The sequence below is a fragment of the Rhea pennata genome, chromosome 17 (genome assembly GCF_028389875.1).
Source record: "Rhea pennata isolate bPtePen1 chromosome 17, bPtePen1.pri, whole genome shotgun sequence".
Taxonomy (NCBI): Eukaryota; Metazoa; Chordata; class Aves; order Rheiformes; family Rheidae; genus Rhea; species Rhea pennata.
Genome location: NC_084679.1, coordinates 15,489,245 through 15,508,697, shown reverse-complemented (window position 1 = coordinate 15,508,697; position 19,453 = coordinate 15,489,245). Strand labels below are relative to the sequence as shown.

Here is a 19,453-nt window from a genome sequence, read left to right as displayed (position 1 = left end):
GTAGTGGGGCCACATGGAGAGGAGTGCAGGGCATCTGAGTTCTGGAAAACAACATCCCTGTGGCACCTAGTTGTGAGTGAGAGTTGGGGAGGAAAAGGGGGATGGGTCGGAGCCTGATGTAGGAGAAAGGATGCTGGAAGGGGGGTGGCAGAGGGACAACATTGGAGGAAGGGCAAGGGTTGCCTGGGTTTAGGAGGAGAGAGGAGCTCTGGTCGGCAGAAGGACACAGAGATAGTAGGGGAAGGAGGCTCAGCAGGACACTTACCCATGCTGTATGTGTTTGAGGAGAGCAGAGCTGAGGTTACGAGCTGGAGAGAAAAGGAAGCTGGCAGCTGAGATGAGGGAGTTTGGCCGTGCAGAGCTTGGGAGAGGGCAAGCCAAGAGCTAGTTTGGATGGAAGGCCAGAGGCCTAGAGTGCAGCACAAGCTGCATTTGTGGATGCGTGCCCAGAAGAGGAAGGGCAGAGGGCTGAGGGTGGAAGGGAGGAAGGTGCTGGGGGCCAAAATCTGGCCTCCCACAAACAGAGGTGAAGGAGAGCTGATGAGGCTGCAGGGGGACAGAGAAACAGAGCCAACAGGCTGGGAGGCAAAGGAAGATGAGGGTGGAGGGCTGATCCTGGTATTGCTCACAATGGAAACCAGTGAGAATCAGCACTACTGTGCTGCCGGGAGAGGGTTGTCCTTCTCCTTCTGCATGCAGCCAGTGTCCCAGCTCCTTACACAGAAGGCCAGCTGATGCAGCACTGTCCCTGCAACGCTGCCATGAGGGCCCACAAGGCCACTTATTGGTGGGGAAGAGCAATCATAGAATCATAGAATCAGTAAGGTTGGAAGTGACCTCTGGAGATCATCTAGTCCAACCCTCCTGCTCAAGCAGGGTCACCTAGAGCGTGTTAGACAGGGTTGCATCCAGGCGGGCCTTGAATATCTCCAGAGAGGGAGACTCCACAACCTCTCTGGGCAACCTCTTCCAGTGCTCATTAAATGGATGTGTCCCAAGAGTCCTGCTGAGTCCCCATATGCCCTATCTGGGTATGTGAGCAGGGAGCCAGGTATCCCAGCGCTGGCCTGAGGGCTCTGTGCCTCTAAGAGAGCCCTGAAGAAAGCCCTGGATACCTTGTCCCTGTTTTGGCTGGGCAGGTCTGTCTCAGGAGTGGTCTGGCTTATTGCAGATTATCCAGTCTGTGCACAGGGCTCCCAGGACCTGGGGTACGAGGGATCTGACACATGGGCCTGTCTCAGGACCCCCAAAAGGCTCAGGGACCCTGTCCCAACCACCTCCAGTCAGCAGAGCATGTGGAGGGTATTGCCGAGCCCCTTTGTGGGTCTGGGCCAGCAGTATTAGAAGAGATCCGTGAAGAAATCCTTCCTGACATTTCCCTGTGATATAGCAATGCCGGGAGAGTAGTCAGGCTGGGTGAACGCTTTCCTCCCCAGATCTGTCAGGGCAATCCTGAGCTTGGGTGCTCCTGTGATCCCCACAGTCTCCTCCTCTCTGACTCCAGTCCCATGGGCTCTTCTTGTCAAGGTCATAGCTGCCAAGGCATGGTGCAGGCAGGGAAGGATGCTCATGCTGCCTTGCTCTCCTGTTGGCAGGCACTTTGCCTTACACCTAAGGAGGGAGCAGAGGTGCTGCAAGGTTGCCGCCAGCCCAAGGTGGCTTCAGGTGCATCGCTCAGTTGACGCTGAGGCTGCAAGCACAGCAGGTCTCTTCTCCTGACAGCTGCTACTTTCTCCTCATTGCCATCATGGTGTGCTGGGCACCCTGCCGTGACCCAGAGTGTGGGAGAGTCCTTGTTGCTTCCTCTTCTCCGGGTAGTCACTGGTCTCTGCCTCAGCTGTGTTTGGTCCCACAAGGTCCTACTTTCCCTTCCTGAGTGTCACATACAGGGCTGGAGCTGGAGGCAGCTGGGAAATGTTAGAAAAGCCAAAGTAGCCAGAGAAAATCATTTCCCTGTTCTGTGGTGCTCTCCATTTTCCAAGCAGCTCCAGTGGTGACTTGGTCATGGCGTGAGCCTCTTGTCCAAAGGACTTGGGGAGCAGGTTGAGAAAAGCCCAATGTTGCTCCAGTCCTGCTTCTGGCATTCACTCCTGGAGGTGCTTCGGAGAGTGCAAGAAACCCTGCAAATAGCCTCCTGCTTGTGCTGGCTGGGCGGCTGAGTCTAACTGTGTAACGAAACAAGCTGGGGAAGAGAAACTTAGAGGATGTCACTTAGAAAACACACTGTTAGCCATTCTGTGCATTTGGTGGGCTCTCCATGGGGTCCTAGCAAGGATAGTTGTGGATCTATAAGATTGCAAGTGCTGCAAATGTTCCCAGCCTTATGTTGCTATAATATTTCACTGCTATTGTAAAACATTAGTAAACAGGAAAAGCCAGTGGACCGGAAAAGATGCATTAGTTGAAGAATGCAGTAGAAACGTGCATGCAGAATGACCAGAGTGGGTAGAGGGTGTCCCCTTGCCCACGCTGCCACATGGTGTACCTACCCCCCCATTCTGGCTCGTGGGAGTGATTGCAAACAAGGCGCAGGTCAGAAAGGCTAGGATGCTCCGCTGTGAGCTGGAGGAGTTGGCTGTGCAGGGCAGCTGTACAGGGGGCTGGCAGCCTGCTTCCACCTGGGTGGCAAGAGAAGCCCAAGCTCCAGGATGGTTTTGGGGTGGCCAAGCCTGGGCTAGGGAGCAGAGCTGCCATTCCCCAGGGCTGTTGAGACACGGAGGCTGCTGAGCAATGAACTTCTATTTAGCTCTTCATTAAAGTTCCTTGCTTTGTCTGTGCTCTTCTTTTGTAACTTCATTTCTAAATATTATTTTCTGATGCCGCGATCAAGGAATACATTCAGTTTATTCTATCCTTAAACACTGGCTGGCAGTAATATGATCTAAGCCATTTCCTGAGAGCAGGGCAATCTTTTTCTTTGGGAGAGGCAAACTATAATGTGCTGTGAGCTGGTGAACACCACTCATTTCACCTCATGCTAACTGTGAGGTTCCCCATAACCATGCTTCACTTGTGTGGGCCAGTGTGGAAGTCCTCAGTGCCCAGATCCCCTTGCCTACATGACTTGCCTCCTTGTGTTGGCCCTGACCAGTGGGATTTGAGACCTTCCAGCGCTGGTATTTTCCATCTGCATTGAGCCTGGTGGCTGTTTTTTGGATTACATTTATTCTGTTATATCCTATAGCAATGAGTTTCACAGTGAAATGAGGCAGTGCAAGAAGTGCTGCCATTGAACCATGCCGTCCAATGGTCTTAGGGAAAGCCTGTGACAAATGGTGACAAACTGTTCTTGTGCCAACTGGAGGGATACAGGCCATCCCTAAGCTTTGTAGGCCATTCCCTGTCTGATCTGGGGGTGGCATGTGGCCCCCATGGACTTGCAGCTGCATGGGCACTGACATGTAGGGCAGTGGGGTACTTGTGCCCACCTGTGAGAGCCGCAGTAGGCTGCAGAACCCAGGAGGAAGTGTCTCCTCCTGGAAGGGGAGCCGACTGCTATTTTTACCCCAAAGTGCCCAGAATATGCTGAGCAGGAACAAATTTTCCCGGACTGAAGGATGTAGAACAAGGAGACATGCAGAAGCTGCTCCGTTTCCCACTCTCAGCCTTGCTGCCAAATTTGGGTGGGGAAAAAGGAGCAGAATAGCAATGGGAGGATCTATGGGTGTGGGACTGGGCAAAATGCCCTGCTCGCGTATCTGTCTCGGTATAGCTGCTTGCAGCTCCTACTCCTAGCGCTGCTTCTGTAACATCAAGTGGAAGCTGTGAGCGGTGCTGGGGCCATGCTCTGCAGCAGGAGATTCGTCTGGTCTCTGCTTTTTGCCAAAGGCCTGGGTCATCGCGACGCAGTCCAAGGGAAAGTGAGCCAGGCGTCTCGCTGCGCGGAGCCCGAGCCCTTGCTCTGCAGCAGGCCAGCACAGCTCTCGCGCAGCCCCGGCGCCAGTGCGGCCGAGGCGGGCCGGGGCCCCCTGCCACTGCCCACATCCCGATCCCAGCTCGCTTGGGAACAGGATGCTCTGCTGGACCCACAAGCGCAAAGCGTTGTTTCTGCCCTGGGACGTTTTACAGACTTCCTGTGTCTTCAGGTGTTACTTTGTTTTGTTTTAGTTTGGGAGGGTTTTTTTGGGGGGGGGGGGGCGCGGAGGTGACAATAATACTTAAAAACGAAGTTTTCATTTGTTTTGTTGCTCCTACTTTGTTTAGGAAAAGATACAAATATTGAACTGTCCAGGAAGAATTAATAACATAGGAAAACTGACAATCCAGGAGGGTATTTCTCATCACACTACCCCTGAATTTTTCAGAAGAAATATGTAGACAGTTGTGAGGAAATTGTATGTGTTTTCACATGGCAGATTGGTGCTAATTAGTGATTTTGGGAGGAACTCCGATTCTCACTTCGTACCTCCTTCCTGGTACTCCCAGTGCCACCTCAGCTTACTGGTGTGACCTCTCAAGCTGGTGCCTACATGGGTGCACTCATGTGGGCCCACCAGCAACTGACCTCTGGCTTAGGTGCCACATGCAAAGAGGAGAAAGAGTCTGATGTGGAGGAAGAGTTGGCAGCCCCTCATGCCGGGCTTGATGAGCTGGGAGATTTGTGTCTCACCATTGTGGTGCCACACAAGGGCTCTTGGCAGGTTTTCAGGAGGGACCAAGGGTTTCTGAGGATTGTCACCATTTGCGTTTTCTTTGTGCAGCTTTTCAGTACTTGTGTGCTGCCCAGGATGGAGGCAACAAGGAAATGAGTGTTTAATAGGTAAGCATTGGCATTTTCCTTTTTCAGATGTCATTCTTCTGTCCTCTCTTTACTGAGCCCTCTTCACCTTACCAAAGGCTGCTCTTCCCGCTGTCAGAGGCCTCCCTGGCTTGCTCAGTGGTGAAAAGCCATTACCGAGGGATCTCTGTGCACAGCCGGGCTCAGACGCTCCCCTGAGAGTCTAGAGACTTTCCTGCCTTTCTTCCAGTGCTCAGAGCAAGCTTGGCACATGGACAGCAGATGGAGAGGGTGGTTCCCACGGCTGCTACGGCAGCGAATGCTGGGGTCTCACAAGTCCTGGGGCCCCCGTCGCAGAGCCAGGCCCCTGCCCTGCCTTCCTCGTCAATGCTGGCTGCCCCGATGGCCCCCTGCTCCCTGCTCTTTGGGGTCTGCAGGGGTCAGAGCCCTGCTGACAAGCTGGGTAGTTTTCCTCCATGCCAGGGCATCCCCGCCAACTTCTCCAGGTTTAACGAGCAAGGTGGGCTGTTGAGGTGTTGAGGTCTTGAGGACCTTGCTCTTGGACCCGGGGCATGGCGAGGCATCCTCTGGAGCCAGGCAAAGCCAGGGGCATGGATGGGGGTGTAAAGGCGAGGGAGTGGGCAGCTGCAGAGACGGGACCCAGAGGGCTCCTGCAGATGTTGCTCCACCACTTGGAGTTGAGCCCGAGCCTGCCAGCAGCGAGCGGAGGTCAAGAGCACCAGGAGCAGGTGTGTGTGGGCTGTAGCCCATCACGGACCAGCCTGCAGGGAGCCTGGCTGTAAGCCGAGGACTAGCAAGCAGGCCAGTGCAAGAAGCAGCAGCAGGCCAGGGAGCCCATGCTGGCCATCGCGGTGCTCCAGCCAGTGTGGCAGGCTGGGGCCCGCAGAGGGCTGCCTCTCGGCACGGCGAGCGCCGGGACTTGCTGCTGCAGTGCGGGGCAGCCGCGGTCTCGGGGTGCACGGGGCAGGAGAAGAGGCTTGCTGCCTTGGTGCCGGCATGGAGCCTCGCTGCAGTTGCCCCACTAGAGCCGGAGGAACACCACGGCAGCTCCGGTACATTGCAGCCGGAGGCGAGAGCCTGCTTAACAAACTAACTCACTGCGCATGAGCCCCTGTAACTGCTCTTTGCATGCGTTTGTACCCTGAAAATAGGAGGTGGCCCCTTCATCTCTCCATCAGGAAACAGGGAGGACTGGTCTCCCAGGAGTCGGGGGGGTGGGGGAACAGTCCTATCAGGAAGAAATTGCAAGCTGTCTCCACTCTCCCCTTGCCCTGCAACCCTGCTCTAACCATTAGACTCACTGCTCCTAACCTGTTTAATCTGTCTATTTTAGGGTTTTCTATAGTATCCATCACCGTAGGTCTAAGAACTCGCAGGTAAGGTGGATTGTACAAGTCAGCTGCCCTTCCTCTTGCTGCAGCTCTGCCGGGGGAGCCATGGGGACGGCGTGGCCTTGCCGTGGTGGTTTCCGGGGGGGCGGTGACTCCAGCACAGGGGGCTGCACAAGGAGGCCGCTCAGTGTGGCTCCCACCGCCCCTGGAGCTCGCCCTGCCACAGGCTCCCCTCCACAGGAGGTGGGCGGGCTGCTGGCCCATGCCAGCCCGGGGCCCGAGGTGCAGCGGGAGACATGATGTCTGGGGGGGCCGTGAGGCTGCTACGGGCTGCAGTGAGCGTGGGGAGGGGGACGGGGCTTGTGGCTGGCTGCAAGGTCCCTCCCAGTGCCTTCGTCCTGCCCTGTGGCTGGAGACAGCCACTGCCCACAACTGCCTCTGCTGGGGATGAGGAGGTGCCTGGGCAACCAAGGAGAAGCTGTCTCCTTCCTGGAGCAAGAGCTGCTGTCCTGGGCTGCACGCTGGTGATAGGGATGGAGCTGAGCAAGGTGGCAGGAGGCTGATGCAAAGGGTGAGGCTGAGCAAGGTGGCAGGAGGCTGGTGGCAGGGAGAGAGCTGAGCGGGGCAGCTGGTGGCAGCTTTCTGGTGAGGCCTCGATTTAGTCTGCTAGGCTGGGCTGGGTGAGCACCTCTCTGTTTGCAGGGGACAACCACTGTGCCAGGGCTCAGCAGCACCCAGGGCATGCCCACACACCCCTTTCTATGTCCAGGGCCAGCTGCGGCCACCTCAGGCACTCGGAGACCAGCAGAGCTGGTGTCAGTGCTCTACAAGGCGGGGTGGGCTTGGAGGGCAAGGCCAGTGTGGGGCTCATCTCCTTGGGCACTGGGAGATGTGCCCAGTGGTATCTGGTGCTACGAGGCTGGCAGGAAACAGGCTGCACAAGCTGGCCTTGCCCTGCCCATGCTGCACAGTCATGAGTGTCATCTGTCCATCTGTCCAGCTGTGTGCGAGGGGAACTTCACCTGCAAGGAGAACGAGGTGTGCGTGAGACCTGGCGAGTGCCGCTGCCGCCATGGGTACTTTGGCGCCAACTGCGACACCAGTGAGTACCAGTGGGCCCCGTGTGACATGGTGTGGCCCCTCTCCCGTGCCGCCTGCGAGCAGGTACAGCACCCGTACAGTTTGTGCAAATGCGAGCTGCTCTCCAGGGGCACCCTGGGCTGACATGTCCCCACAGAAGCACCAGTCCAGCTCCAGCGCGACACGTTTTGCCCCAGGCCCTGTTATTTTCGCCATATAGACTGTCCTTGTCCCAGCTCAGAAACACCAGTGCCTACTCAGGGCATGCAGCTCCCAGGACGCTGCATGTCCTCAGCACAATTACCTGGGGTGGCTCCAGGGCCAACGCTCTGGATCATCAGGAGATGACATTACAGAGAAAGGTGCCTGCAAACACTGCAGTGCTCCTGCTCTGCCCTGCCCACCTTGCCAGCCCCTGGGTTTATGCCCAGGGCCTCATCTCTTAGGAGGGGTCTGCTTTCTGATCTGGTCCTCTGAGTGTGGGCTGAGAGAAGAGAGGAGAGTACATTGGCTGGTAGGCCAAGAGATCCAGTTTAGGATGAGGGTCTACACGGCGCAGGGGTTGGTTAGTGGCCAGGCTGTGGACGGTCGCGGAGAGGCACCGCGTGCCGTGGCCAGGGTTGCCCACCACTACCCGCTGGTATGTCAATTGTTCCACAGAGTGTCCCCGACAGTTCTGGGGTCCCGACTGCAAGGAGATGTGCAGCTGCCACCCAAATGGACAGTGTGAGGATGTGACAGGCCAGTGCACCTGCAACCCCAACCGCTGGGGGCCCAAATGTGAGAATGGCTGCCTTTGCAAGCATGGCAAGTGTGACCAGAAGACGGGCAAGTGCACCTGCGAGCCCAATTGGTGGGGTCCCCAGTGCTCCAGCTCCTGCTACTGCAGCCACAACTCACAGTGCGACCAGCAGACAGGCAACTGCCTGTGCCAACTGGGCTGGTGGGGCCGCGGCTGCAACAACCAGTGCTCCTGCAACAACTCGCCCTGTGAGCAGTTCACGGGGCGCTGCCAGTGCCGTGAGCGGATGTTCGGGCCGCGCTGTGACCGCTACTGCCAGTGCTACAAGGGCAAGTGCAACCAAGTGGATGGGACCTGCACTTGTGAGCCAGGATACCGGGGCAAATACTGCCGCGAGCCCTGCCCAGCTGGCTTCTATGGCCAGGGTTGCAGGAGACGGTAAGTGTTCAGACCTCGCTGTGGCAGACTGGACCCTGCTCCAGCCTTTGGCATTGCCTGACGCATTCTCTGATAGTCTGCACTTGTCTCATGTACTAGGGAGGACAGATAGGAGGAAAAGGGCCAGCATGGGCGTCCCACCTACCACATCTCTGGGAGGGGACGTGGGGTACCCCATGCCAGAGTGTACAGGGTGGCGTCTGATTTGGTAGATGTGAATGATGGAGCACTAAGCACAGGAGATAGGGCTGGTCAGGGGAAAGGTGGAAGGTAACTTAGGGCCTGTACTCATGCTCCATGTGGCTGGAAATGCAGAGCCACCATGAGGATGCTGCAACATGTGATATTTCCTCCCTTGTCCATCCTAGCTGTGGACAGTGCAAGAGTCTGCAGCCTTGCACTGTCGCTGATGGGCGCTGCCTGACATGCGAGGCTGGCTGGAACGGCACCAAGTGTGACCAACCCTGTTCACCTGGCTTCTACGGAGAGGGCTGCGAGAAAATCTGTCCCCCATGCAAGGACGGTCACACCTGCAACCACATCAATGGCAAGTGCTCACACTGCAACCCTGGCTGGATTGGAGACCGGTGAGTCCGGCCAAGGGCTGAGGCCATATCTGGGACCAGAGGCTACCATCTGGGCCCAGGCCCCTTAACTCTGGTGGGCCCACCATGAGGCAGCATGGCTGGTCACCATCAGACTCTGGCATCTTGGCAGAGTGGTGTCACAGCTTCTCTGCTAATCCATGACCAGAGCCCAGAGGCAGACTTTCAGTTGTGGCCTGTGTCACGGGGGAAGGGCCAGAAGGGGAAGGCAGAGGCGGGTTGAGCCTGTTGGTATGGCTGTGCGACCATAGGAAGCCTGCTAGACCTCTCCCCCATGACCTGGGATGCTTGTTTGTAGATCCCAGGGTAACCTTAGGAGCTCACAACAGGAGCAGTGCTGGTGCCACATAGCCCCATTGCCCTCCCTGGGAGCTCTGCTGAGCAGGCAGGAGGGCCAGGTGCCAACCTGCAGCTCTTGGAGAGTGGCAGCCCGCAGCACGGGGCAGCACGGCTGGTAGGGAAGCTGCTGGGGAGCTGGCGTTATCCACTCCCCACAGCTGCCCTCAGGCCCTTTCATCCCCTTCCCTGGAGAGAAGGAGGGCTTGAGAAATAATGGTATATATCCTCTCTGGAGATATTCAAAGCCCGCCTGAATGCAACCCTGTCTAACATGCCCTAGGTGACCCTGCTTGAGCAGGGTGGTTGGACTAGATGATCTCCAGAGGTCCCTTTCAACCTTATCGATTCTATGATTCTATGATCTTGTTTGCCAAGGAAAGCCCGGTCCCCATGGACTCCCAGGATGCTACAGCTGCCTCTTTTTGCATGCTCCCTAGGTGTGAAACCAAGTGTCGAAATGGGACATACGGCGAGAACTGCGCCTTCGTGTGCAGCGACTGCGTCAATGGCGAGTGCCACTTCGAGACGGGCAGATGCCTCTGCCGGGCAGGCTCCCATGGCACCTAGTAAGTGACCAGCACCCCAGCATGCTTCGGGACAGACCCTGGGCACATGTGTCACGCCAATGAGTTCAGAGCAATCTGCCAGGTGCCAGCCAGGCTGGGAGGAGCAGAGGGTTGCTTCCATGCTGAGGGCCCCACTGAGTTCCCAGGTTGAGTGCAGAGCTGGGGGATGCATTGTGTGTCTGCACTGGATAGAGCCCACCGTGTATCCACAAAGAGTTCACGTTTACTTCTGGTATATCAGGAGAAGAAGCTTTTGAGGCCTATTTGGGCAGGTTTCAGAGCTCAGATCCATTGAGCAGATCTGTTTTTCTAGGGCAATACTTCCTAGCAGAGGGTATGTATTAAAGCAATGGGGCTGCAGCACTCGGTGTCACTTCCAGTACCTACATCAGGGCTTGTGGAGAGGGAGTCTGGCACACTGCTGGCTTGGATCCTATGAAGTTCGTAGAAAACAGGCTGCTTTTATTAAAAGTTCTTGTATGACTATTCCTGAGAAGTTTGTGGAGCACAATGCAAAGTGTTTACTCCCCAATTTGTGGTATCTTTATCCTCAAACATGATAAATCTGCAATTCAGGATGTAAAACGGGGGATGGGCTGGGAATCTGGTCCTATCCCCTGATTGTGGCAGATGGAAACATTCTTACAGTGGTGAGATTGGTGGTGTCTTATGGCATTCAAAGGACCTTTGAGTTCTTTGGAGAGCAGGTGCCATGCAGCATAGACTCCGACTGGGAAGGCAATGCCCTCAGGGCTTTTTGTGAAATACCACTGAGTTGTGGTATAAATCTTAGTCTCCAAGTAATAGCTGGATGGGCAGGAGTCGGTGAGGAATTCTTGACAAAAGGATTTTATTTAGGAAACGTCAGTTTGGCAAAAACAAATGCCTCCATCAAAAAGTGTTTTCAAGTTCAAGATGGAATTTCTAGTCAAAAAGAGAGTGAGGGAAGGCGAGAGAAAACCACATCCCAGAATAGCAAATAGCCTCACAGTTATGGCATTCGCGTTTTGTTCCTACTCTGAACTACAGCTCAAACCTGGACATTCCACATCGCAGGGATGAGCCCTAACCCTGGCCCCTTTCCTTTTCCCCCTCCCCAAAGAAAGGAGAAGATTCCCCTTTACTCACACGCTCACTTCCTTGCTGCGGGTCCATTCCTCCCACTACCTCCGAGCTGGGGAAGGGGCTGGCCAAATGCGGTCTCATTCCTTCTCTCTTTTTTTTTTTCCGATGTGGAACAGAAATGTCCTTTGAAAACGTGAGGAAACTGTTTCCCATCCAGCTCAGGCATGGAAATGAGCTTCCCCAGGGTCCCACCGTGTGTCATTCTGCTTTTCCCGGCAATTAACTGCAAGGCTGATGGTGGTTGAAGAAGCATTTTGGGGGCCTGCCTGGCTGACTTCCAGCCCATGCCAGCAGTTCTCTCAGGGAGGAGAAATAGGGAGCGTTTATATTTGAGAATTTTTCTTACCTTTTTTCTTGGGACTCACTATTGAGAGCCATGATGAAGCAAGGAGCTCCAGCCTCCAAAATAGCACCCTGCTGTACAGGCAGCTACGCTCAGCCAGGCAAATGGTGGTTTGGTGTTAGGTGAGAGTGCCACTTAACCTCCAAATGCAAAGAAAAGCCCATGTTTTGCAGAGGCCTATCATGAGCTCTGAGATCTTTCTATGCTGGCAGGAAGCCAGCAGCCCGTGGAAGGGGATTGCTAAGCCCCTGCCTTAGCTTTCTATTGATTTTTTTTTTTGAATTTGTGCGATATTTGTGCTCTTCTGCACATGGTGAAAGATCTGCCCAGACAATAGTGGAAGAAACAAAACGAACCTAGAAAGCTCATGCTTAGCAGCTGTGGTTTTTTCTGGTGCTTTGTCAGAAAATTTGAAAGTAAGAGATTCCCAGCACAGTGGGAACTTTTTTCGGTGGGGTAGAGGGGGATGTTGCATGGCACCGCTTTTGATGCAGTGATAGAGGGCAGAACTCAAGTATATTCCTAAAACCATCCCTGGCGCATGGGAGCTAAAGGCCCCTCCACAGCACCATGTGATGTAGGGCATGGGGGTGCTCGCAGCGCCGATGTCCTTGTGCTGTTCTCATCCTTGCTGGAACTGACCTCAGGGTGCAGGTGGGGAGAGAAGGGGCAGAAAACAGGCAAGGAGAGAGAGGTGGCCAGAGCCCTGCCCTGGAAGTATCCCAGTGCTGTAATCACAGAGAAAGTTGTGCTAAAACAGGACATGCCTACTGGGCATGGGCACTCGGGGATTTTCTTGGTGGTAAGGCAAATCTCTGTGACCATGTGCAAACTACTGTTTTGGGTTTCTTTTTTTTTTGTTTGTTTTTTTTTTTTTCAGAAGCTTGTAATTTGGCCAAATATAGAAAGGCTTTTGAAAGGATGGCAAAGGGTTGTCTTCACCATGTAGGGGTGTCCTTTCAGTTGTCAGTCACAAGGATGCTAAAGGGAAGGCTGGTAACGTGTGCAAAGCAATTTATTTCCTCAGCATCATTCCCAGAGATGTCTAGACCTGCTTGGAAAAAAAATGTCCCCTTCTTTCTACCCCAAAATTTGTTAGTCTAGGGCAGACATTTGGATTAAACTGATGTGAGAGCTGCAAGGACAAGTTCAGTAACAGCAGTAACAACTGGTGTTTTGAGCTGCCTAGAAAATATCACTGCTTCTATCTGTCTGTTCTGCCACGTGTTTGCTATTCCAGCACAGCTGCTTTGAGCAGCTGGGGCATCAGCATGGGCTCTGCACTGATCTCCCGTCCACAACTGGCACGTGGCGGCGCGTGGGCATGGGGCTGTGCAAGGGTGAAACTTTGAAAGCTGAAGCAGCATGAAATGTCTTCAGTTGGGGCCAGCCCAGCTGTCCATCCCGCAGTGCCTGAGGGCATCTGGAGGTGGCTGGACCGTGTCGGATGAAGCAGATGTGTCTGCCGGTGCTCCCAGGGGAACAGCGTTTGGGCTGGGGCCTGACTGGCTCCTGTGGCATGCAGAGTCTCTCTTTGGGCCAATGCCACCCAGGAGCAGCTGGTAATGGGTTCAGCATCCAGCAGTGCTGCCTGTCCCCTTGCAGGTGGAGCTTGCTGCTGCTGTCTCTGGGCTGCTGCAGAGCTTTGGAGCAGCACCCCTTAAAGCCATCCAAGTGCTCTGTTGCGGTACCTGTCCCCCTGCTAGTGAGGTGAGCTTTATCCGTTGTAGTTTCACACACCTCATTCTGTGCTCACCTCTTCCTGCAATTTGAGCCATTGACAGTGATTTCTGTGCACAGGAGAGCTCCTAGGGCAGTGTTCAGCATGATCTGGCAGAGGCCAGCTGGAGGAGCTGAGCTGAGCTCCAGGCCACTGTGCTCCCCGTTTCTGGCAGCACTGGCTTTGGCTGTGACTCAACTCTGATTCTGCAGCCCTTGGATCGTGACACAGGCTGTTTTTGTTTTGCTTAGTGTTTGATTTGCTTCTTTCAAATTATGTCTGAATTCCTATAATTAAAGCCCTTGTCTACGCCTCCTGTTGTAGACACTTAGTTTCAAAGAAGAAAAAAAATGAAAACATTTCTCTTACAAATCCTGGAGGCTATGGATGTGTGGTTGTGTGTGCAGTCTCTGCTCTGCATGGGCAGCAACCTGCACGTTACTGTTTGTTTCCAAGAGTGTCTTCACCATGAGGTGACAGGTTTGCTCATGAGAAGGCATCCCAGCTCAGTTGTGCTTCGGAATATCAACCCAACCACTCTTGAATAAAACATGTTAGAAAAGAAAGGTGTTTTGTGTCTCTCAAAGCTGTCATTGTCCTCCAGAGCTGTCCCCTGTCCACCAAAACCGTGGGATGGAGGCAGGTGCTGCAGGTTTCCCCTCTGGAAGAAAAATCTGGGAGTCTTCCAAGATCCTGGGCTGCAGGAGAAGGGCTCTGCTCAGCACGTGCTTTGGGAAGAGCGTAGAGCCAGCCCAGCAGGGTACTGAGACCACGTCACCCATGAAATAGCTAAGACAGAAACCATGCATGTGACTCTTGAGACTAAAAGTTGCTGCTCTCTGGGGTATCTTTAGATGTGACTGATGGGCTAATGACCTTTCCTAACTACTGTGCCATGAATCTAATTGTGCAGTCTTGCAAAAAAAGCAGGAATGGAAAAGGAATCTCTAGCCATGTGGAGAACAGACAACATGTATGTAGGAGCCAGACCTGGCCCAAATGCCCCGAGCAGGCAGAGGTCTGGAAAAGCCTCTCGGCAGGCAGCCGAGTCGTGCAGGATCACAATGAGCAGGATCCCAAAGGAGGAAACCCATGTCGGAGGGCAACACGGAGAAGCACGACCCCAGCCCATGCTGCTAGGGAACCTGGGGGGGCAAAACAGGTGGGCAGCGAGGCGATCCCACTCTTTCCAAGAGCACAGAGGTTTTAGGAGAGAGAAGTAGCCAGCCAGAGCGGTGAGGGCAGAGCAGCTTCCCAGCGATGCCACCGCCAAGTGGGGAGCGTGGGTTTGGCGAGAGCTCCAACCGGACCTCTCCAACGTGGCGCCTTCCCTCCCCAGCTGTAACCTGACTTGCCCACCGGGCCACTACGGAGCCAACTGCGCTGAGGCCTGCAGCTGCCACGACGACACCTGCGACCCGCTGACGGGCGCCTGCCACATGGGTGAGTGCCGCCGGGCGCAGATCGAGGCCTGCCCAGCCTCCCGGTGCCAACAGGAACGCAAGGCTCACAGCAGGCTTGCAAGTTGTCCCCCCGTTAAAGCAGGGTTCTCCACACGGTTGCGTTTGCAGCTGCCATTTGCATGCATTCCTTGCCTTTTCCTCCCTCCTTCGCCAGCCCCGGGGTCCCGGCGCGGAGGCTAACAGCACCTGATCTGTCGTGCAGAGGCCAACCAGCGGATGGGGGTGATCGGGGCAGGAGCCCTCCTGGCATTGCTGCTCATCCTGCTGCTCTCATTGCTCTGCTGCTGCTGCATCTGTCGCAAGAAGGATGAAGCCCACGGGTGAGTGCCGGGATCCAGCCACACAGTCCAGCCAGTTTCTGCTGTGGCCCCCAAGGCAACGGGGAGCAGCTAGGTCCTGCAGATGAGGGGGGAACAGGGGACATTGCTGGACTGCAACAGAGTCTACAAGGCTGGGAGATGCAGTCCGGCCAGGCCGTTGGGGGCTTGATGGCACTGTGGGGACCAAGGCGGGCAACCGTGATGTGTTGCAGCGAGGACAGGAGGTGTTGCAGCCGGTGAGCAAAGCCAGCCTGTGGTTGGTGGTTGGTGGGGGGAGGACCACAGCACGGTGCACTGGCACTTGGGACCAGGAGTGCCACGGCAGCTCGCACCCGCTGGGACCATGTGGGCAGTGGGACCCCAAGGCGTGAGCGGCAAGAGGCTCTCCGAGGGTGGCTTTGGGGAAGGCACACAGCCTGTTGTACCCCAAGGACTGCTTGCTCAAGCTCTTTGGAGCAGTTTCTTTTCCCCATGGCATGGGAACATTCGGAGCAGGGGAACGACGAACCTGGACCAGCAAATACGGTCAAGTGAGTGTAACTTAGGAAAAAAAGGGGCAGTTTTACTGCATGCTGTGGAGAGCCAATGCCTGTATCCTGCCATGCAGCCACATGGCTCCTGCTAAACCCACAGAAAAGAAATATTTGCTAAGCTCAGGGAAATTCAGTTGAATGCTCTCTCCCAAACTCACCCAGGAGCACAGAGCATTTCCAATTGTACAGATTTAATCAGAAAGCAAATTGGCCAAAAAACACAGAAATCGGTCAAAGTGAGGCAATCCAGAGGTGCTGCTGGCACAGAGGTTGTTCAAGCAGTCCTTCAAGGCAGAAGTTTTCTAATTGGTGCCTGCAGCAAAGTCAGGATGTCTGTGCTTTTGACAGCACTGCAGAGTGCTCTTTTGCAGGGCGGTCGGACAGGAGTTGTTCAGTCGGTGGGATAAAATGAGCCCCCCTGTCCCCTGCTTCTCTAAAATGCTGCTAGCCCGAGGATGCTTTGGCAGTAGGATACTCAACAGAAATTGCTGTCACCGGAGGCAGCCCGTTAGACACCGAGGAGTTGCGAACACCGAGCAACCTGCTCAGGTGAATTAAGCCTCCTCCGACGGGCAACGCTACAGGGCACCTCCGGCATCTGAGCCGAGGATGGGGATGGGGCCCGGTGGCCCTCGAAGGCTCTCGTGATGCAGCTCTGACGGCGGCAGACCAGGGGCTCGCCAGAGGCAGAGGGCGGCCGTGCTGCTGGGGGAAGCTCGGTGCTGTCCCGCAAGGCAGGAGGGGGCAGGGAGCGCTCCTGCGGCTCAAACAGCGGCAGGAAAAAAAACGCTTCCCGCACTGCGGCTGCGCCTCATGCCGTCGGCCGCTGCACGGGAATTTTCCGGAAGCCTCCATTTGGCAGCTGTGCCAATTAAATTCCAATCCGGTACATCTGGTTTGAAGAGCCTGTGGTCTGCATGTAATTATCCTGCAGATAAAAGAAGCCACTTCACAAACACAGGCGCGCTTTAAGAAGTATTTCGTGGGAAATCGCTCAAAATAGTTTCCTTTGTCCGTGGAGTGCTGGGCTCCCCGGCTCTGCGCGGGGCCCCCGTGCCCGGCGCTCCCGCCCCGGCGCGGGGCTTCAGTGGCGAACGCCCTCCTGCTGCCAAAGCCCCAGAGCAGAAAAACAGAGCCGCTGGCAGAGCACCACGCAGGGGGCGAGACGCCGGGGCAGCACTGCAAAGCCACCGCTGTCCCCCCCACCCCAGAACAATGGCCGTGACCCTCCTCATCTAATCGCATCCATCGGAGCGGAGCCTAGTGCTCCCAGTCTGGCCACGTACGGATATGGTAGGGCAGCCTCGTCCAAGGCTGTTGTGCTTCTGGGAGCTCAGAGGAGATCTGTGCTGGGCAGCCTCAGCTCTGCTCTCTGAGGCTGAACGCCTTCCCTTTTGCATCACCTCACACCTCTCCCCATCTTCTGCCTGCGGCTTCCCGTGTGTCTTGCTGCACGAGAAGCTGCAGCCAAAGAGCTGGAGGTCGCAGCCAGCATCTTGCCTTACACCAGAGGTTAATGCTAAGCCCTGCAGCGTTGTAGGGCAAGGACGTATCAGGGAGGGATTGCCTTCTCCTCCTGCTCCTCCCCATCCCAAAATATCTCCACAGCCACCGGTGCTGCTTGTGCGGCAGGAAGGCATGCGATGGCTCCTGCGCTGCCGGCCAGGCTGCCCAAGCGCCTACGGGGCTATGGCCTCCCCGGCTCTCGAGCAAGCGGCCACTTGGCAACCTGCATGGGCCAGCAATGAGCCGGGCTAGCCGGCTGGCCCACATGAGCAGCTGTGCCTCCTGTGAACGGAGGGGGAAGACGCCTGGCCCCAACCCACACGGCGTGGTGCAGATGAGAGCATTTCAGGTTGAATTTAATAAACACATTAAGCCTGTAGCTCTTGTGGCTGCAGATAATTGCTTGAAAGCTCGACCTCAAGAGCCTTCCAAACCAGAGAGCAAATAAAGAGAAGCCACGTATGTGTTTGTTTTTTTCTTAATCATATGATTCAGGGTCTTGGCTGGGCCCTGTGGATGTTTTGGGGCAGAACTGCTCCCCCATGAGGCACTTGGCTCTTGGGCTGCTTCTGGTCCCAGCAGGACATGCCTGGCACATGCCTGCTGATACTTCAAGCTGGAAGCAATGACCGTGTGTATCCTGGGTGCATTCCTGCCTCGAGCCACCACTATGCTCAGCTGCCCTGGGGAAAAGCAATGTGGACCATGCTCCTGGGGCCCCTTGCTGCAATTTCTGTTCTCTGATCTCTCCATCCCTGTGCTGGCTCTTCTCTGCAACCTCTGAATTTGCAACAGCCCCAAACCTCTGGCACCTGGGCTTGGTATATTATTCCATAAACAATGTTATGGCCTTGCCACCCCAGCAGAGCAGGTAGAGTTGCTCTGGCTTATGTCCTGCCATCTTTCTGATGGAGAAAGACCTGACCTGACCTTCCTGACCACCTTTCTGATGGCCTTGTCTTGCAGTGCAAACCAGGACCCAGCAGCAGCCAAGAAAACACCAAGACGCTTCTGTGGGCGTTTCAGTCGCATCAGCATGAAGCTCCCGCGAATCCCCCTGCGCCGCCAGAAGTTGCCCAAGGTTGTAGGTAAGGTGCTGATGTTTGGGGAGGAATCTAGGCTGAGGGAGAAAGCCAAACCCATATATGATGCGGAGAAAGGCAGAAGGTCTAACCCAGGCAGGAGAGATTATGCAACTTGCAATGTTCATTCCAGTCCCAAGCCCACTGTAGGAATCCTCTTAATGTGACAGCAAGTTGCGCACAGTGCTGTGAGCACAGTCTGTACGTGTGGCCATGGCACGAACCTGCTGTGTTGCTGATGAGCAGGCAGTGTGCACTGTAGTAGGGCTGTGTTTAGTGTGTTGTAGGCTATTCCACTCCTGTGTAGTGCATGGCAGGGCCCCAGCAGTACTGCAGTGCTTGGGGCAGAGGATCACCTCCCTGGCACTGTTGTAGCTTTTGGGGGGGAAGGGGGCGATCAGGTGCTTGGGGAGGTGTAGGTTCCCAGGAGCATTGCAGTGATAGGATGGATGTCTGGGTCCCAAATGATATTGTAGCCTTGTGGGTGGAGGTGTAGAACCCCAGCAATGTGGCAGTGCTAGGCGTGGAAGTGCAGGTTCCTGGCAGCACCTCACTGCTCTTGACAGTGGGGATGCAGGTCCTCAACAGCATTACAGAGTGGTGTTTCCACAGTGTGACTGTTTCCCTTGCAGACTCCTGCTTGCAGGAGCCTTGCTGTGCTCTGCCAGCCGGTGGTACCTGCTGACGTTTGAGCCTTTCCTCCCGCTGCCTGTGGTATCTGAATCTTGATGGGCATAATTTTGCTTTGCAAGTGCTGCAGTGGTTTGCACAGGTGTCTGGAGCTCTGCTGAGCTGTTTTGTGCATGCTGTTTCAATTTCAGTTCCCCACGTAAAAGAATGGTCCCTGTTACAGCATTTTGTGCATTGGTCTTGGCCTTACCCTCCCCCAGATTTGCACACTGGACTCAAAGCCAGGTGCAGAATAACATGCCCTGAACACAGCACCCAGGTCAAGGCTAGAGCTCACCACAGTGCCAGGTACAGCAGGGACGAAGACGGAGAAGCAGACCGAGAGCAGAGAATTCATCATCTTATCTCCCCACGCTGCCCAAGCACAAACCCCACACTGCCAGGTTCACAGTGGTCCCATTGCACTCTAGCATCAGTACCCAGCAAAGACCTTCTGACATGGGCTGTCAGGGGCAAATCCAGGCATCTGGGAAGTCTGCTGGCTCCTGGAAATGCAAGTAGTCTCTTGCTTGCTCCAAAAATCTCCCTGCATTCTCAAAAGAATTTTAGAAGAGGAGGGAGAAGCCCTGCAAAGATCACTGCTCTCCAGTTGGGCCATTGTGAGGAGTAGGGATTAGCCCTGGAGAGCCTGGCAGTATCTGCTTTCTGCTGCCTCTGAGCAGGCTCTTTCCAATAAACTCAGGTTATAAAGCAGTGTTCCCCACCCTGTGCTGGCATGTCAGACCAGCAGTGTATCAGGCCATCACTTCCCTGGAAGAGTGTGTACAGGGCCAGCGTGGATGCCATGGAACACTACCTGGTGGTCCAGCCTGATGTCAGCATTTTCTGTCTG

General features: G+C 55.3%; 1 protein-coding gene across 1 annotated transcript in view; it reads left to right on the top strand.

Annotated features, from left to right (window-relative positions):
* SCARF2 (scavenger receptor class F member 2) overlaps positions 1 to 19,453 on the top strand; it is a 39,170-nt gene that overhangs the window by 8,747 nt on the left and 10,970 nt on the right. Inside the window, 8 exon segments of the mRNA XM_062590411.1 lie at positions 4,701 to 4,759; positions 7,070 to 7,171; positions 7,810 to 8,329; positions 8,698 to 8,916; positions 9,711 to 9,839; positions 14,367 to 14,470; positions 14,693 to 14,810; positions 17,816 to 17,937. Coding sequence (XP_062446395.1) covers positions 4,701 to 4,759; positions 7,070 to 7,171; positions 7,810 to 8,329; positions 8,698 to 8,916; positions 9,711 to 9,839; positions 14,367 to 14,470; positions 14,693 to 14,810; positions 17,816 to 17,937 — 1,373 coding nt within the window.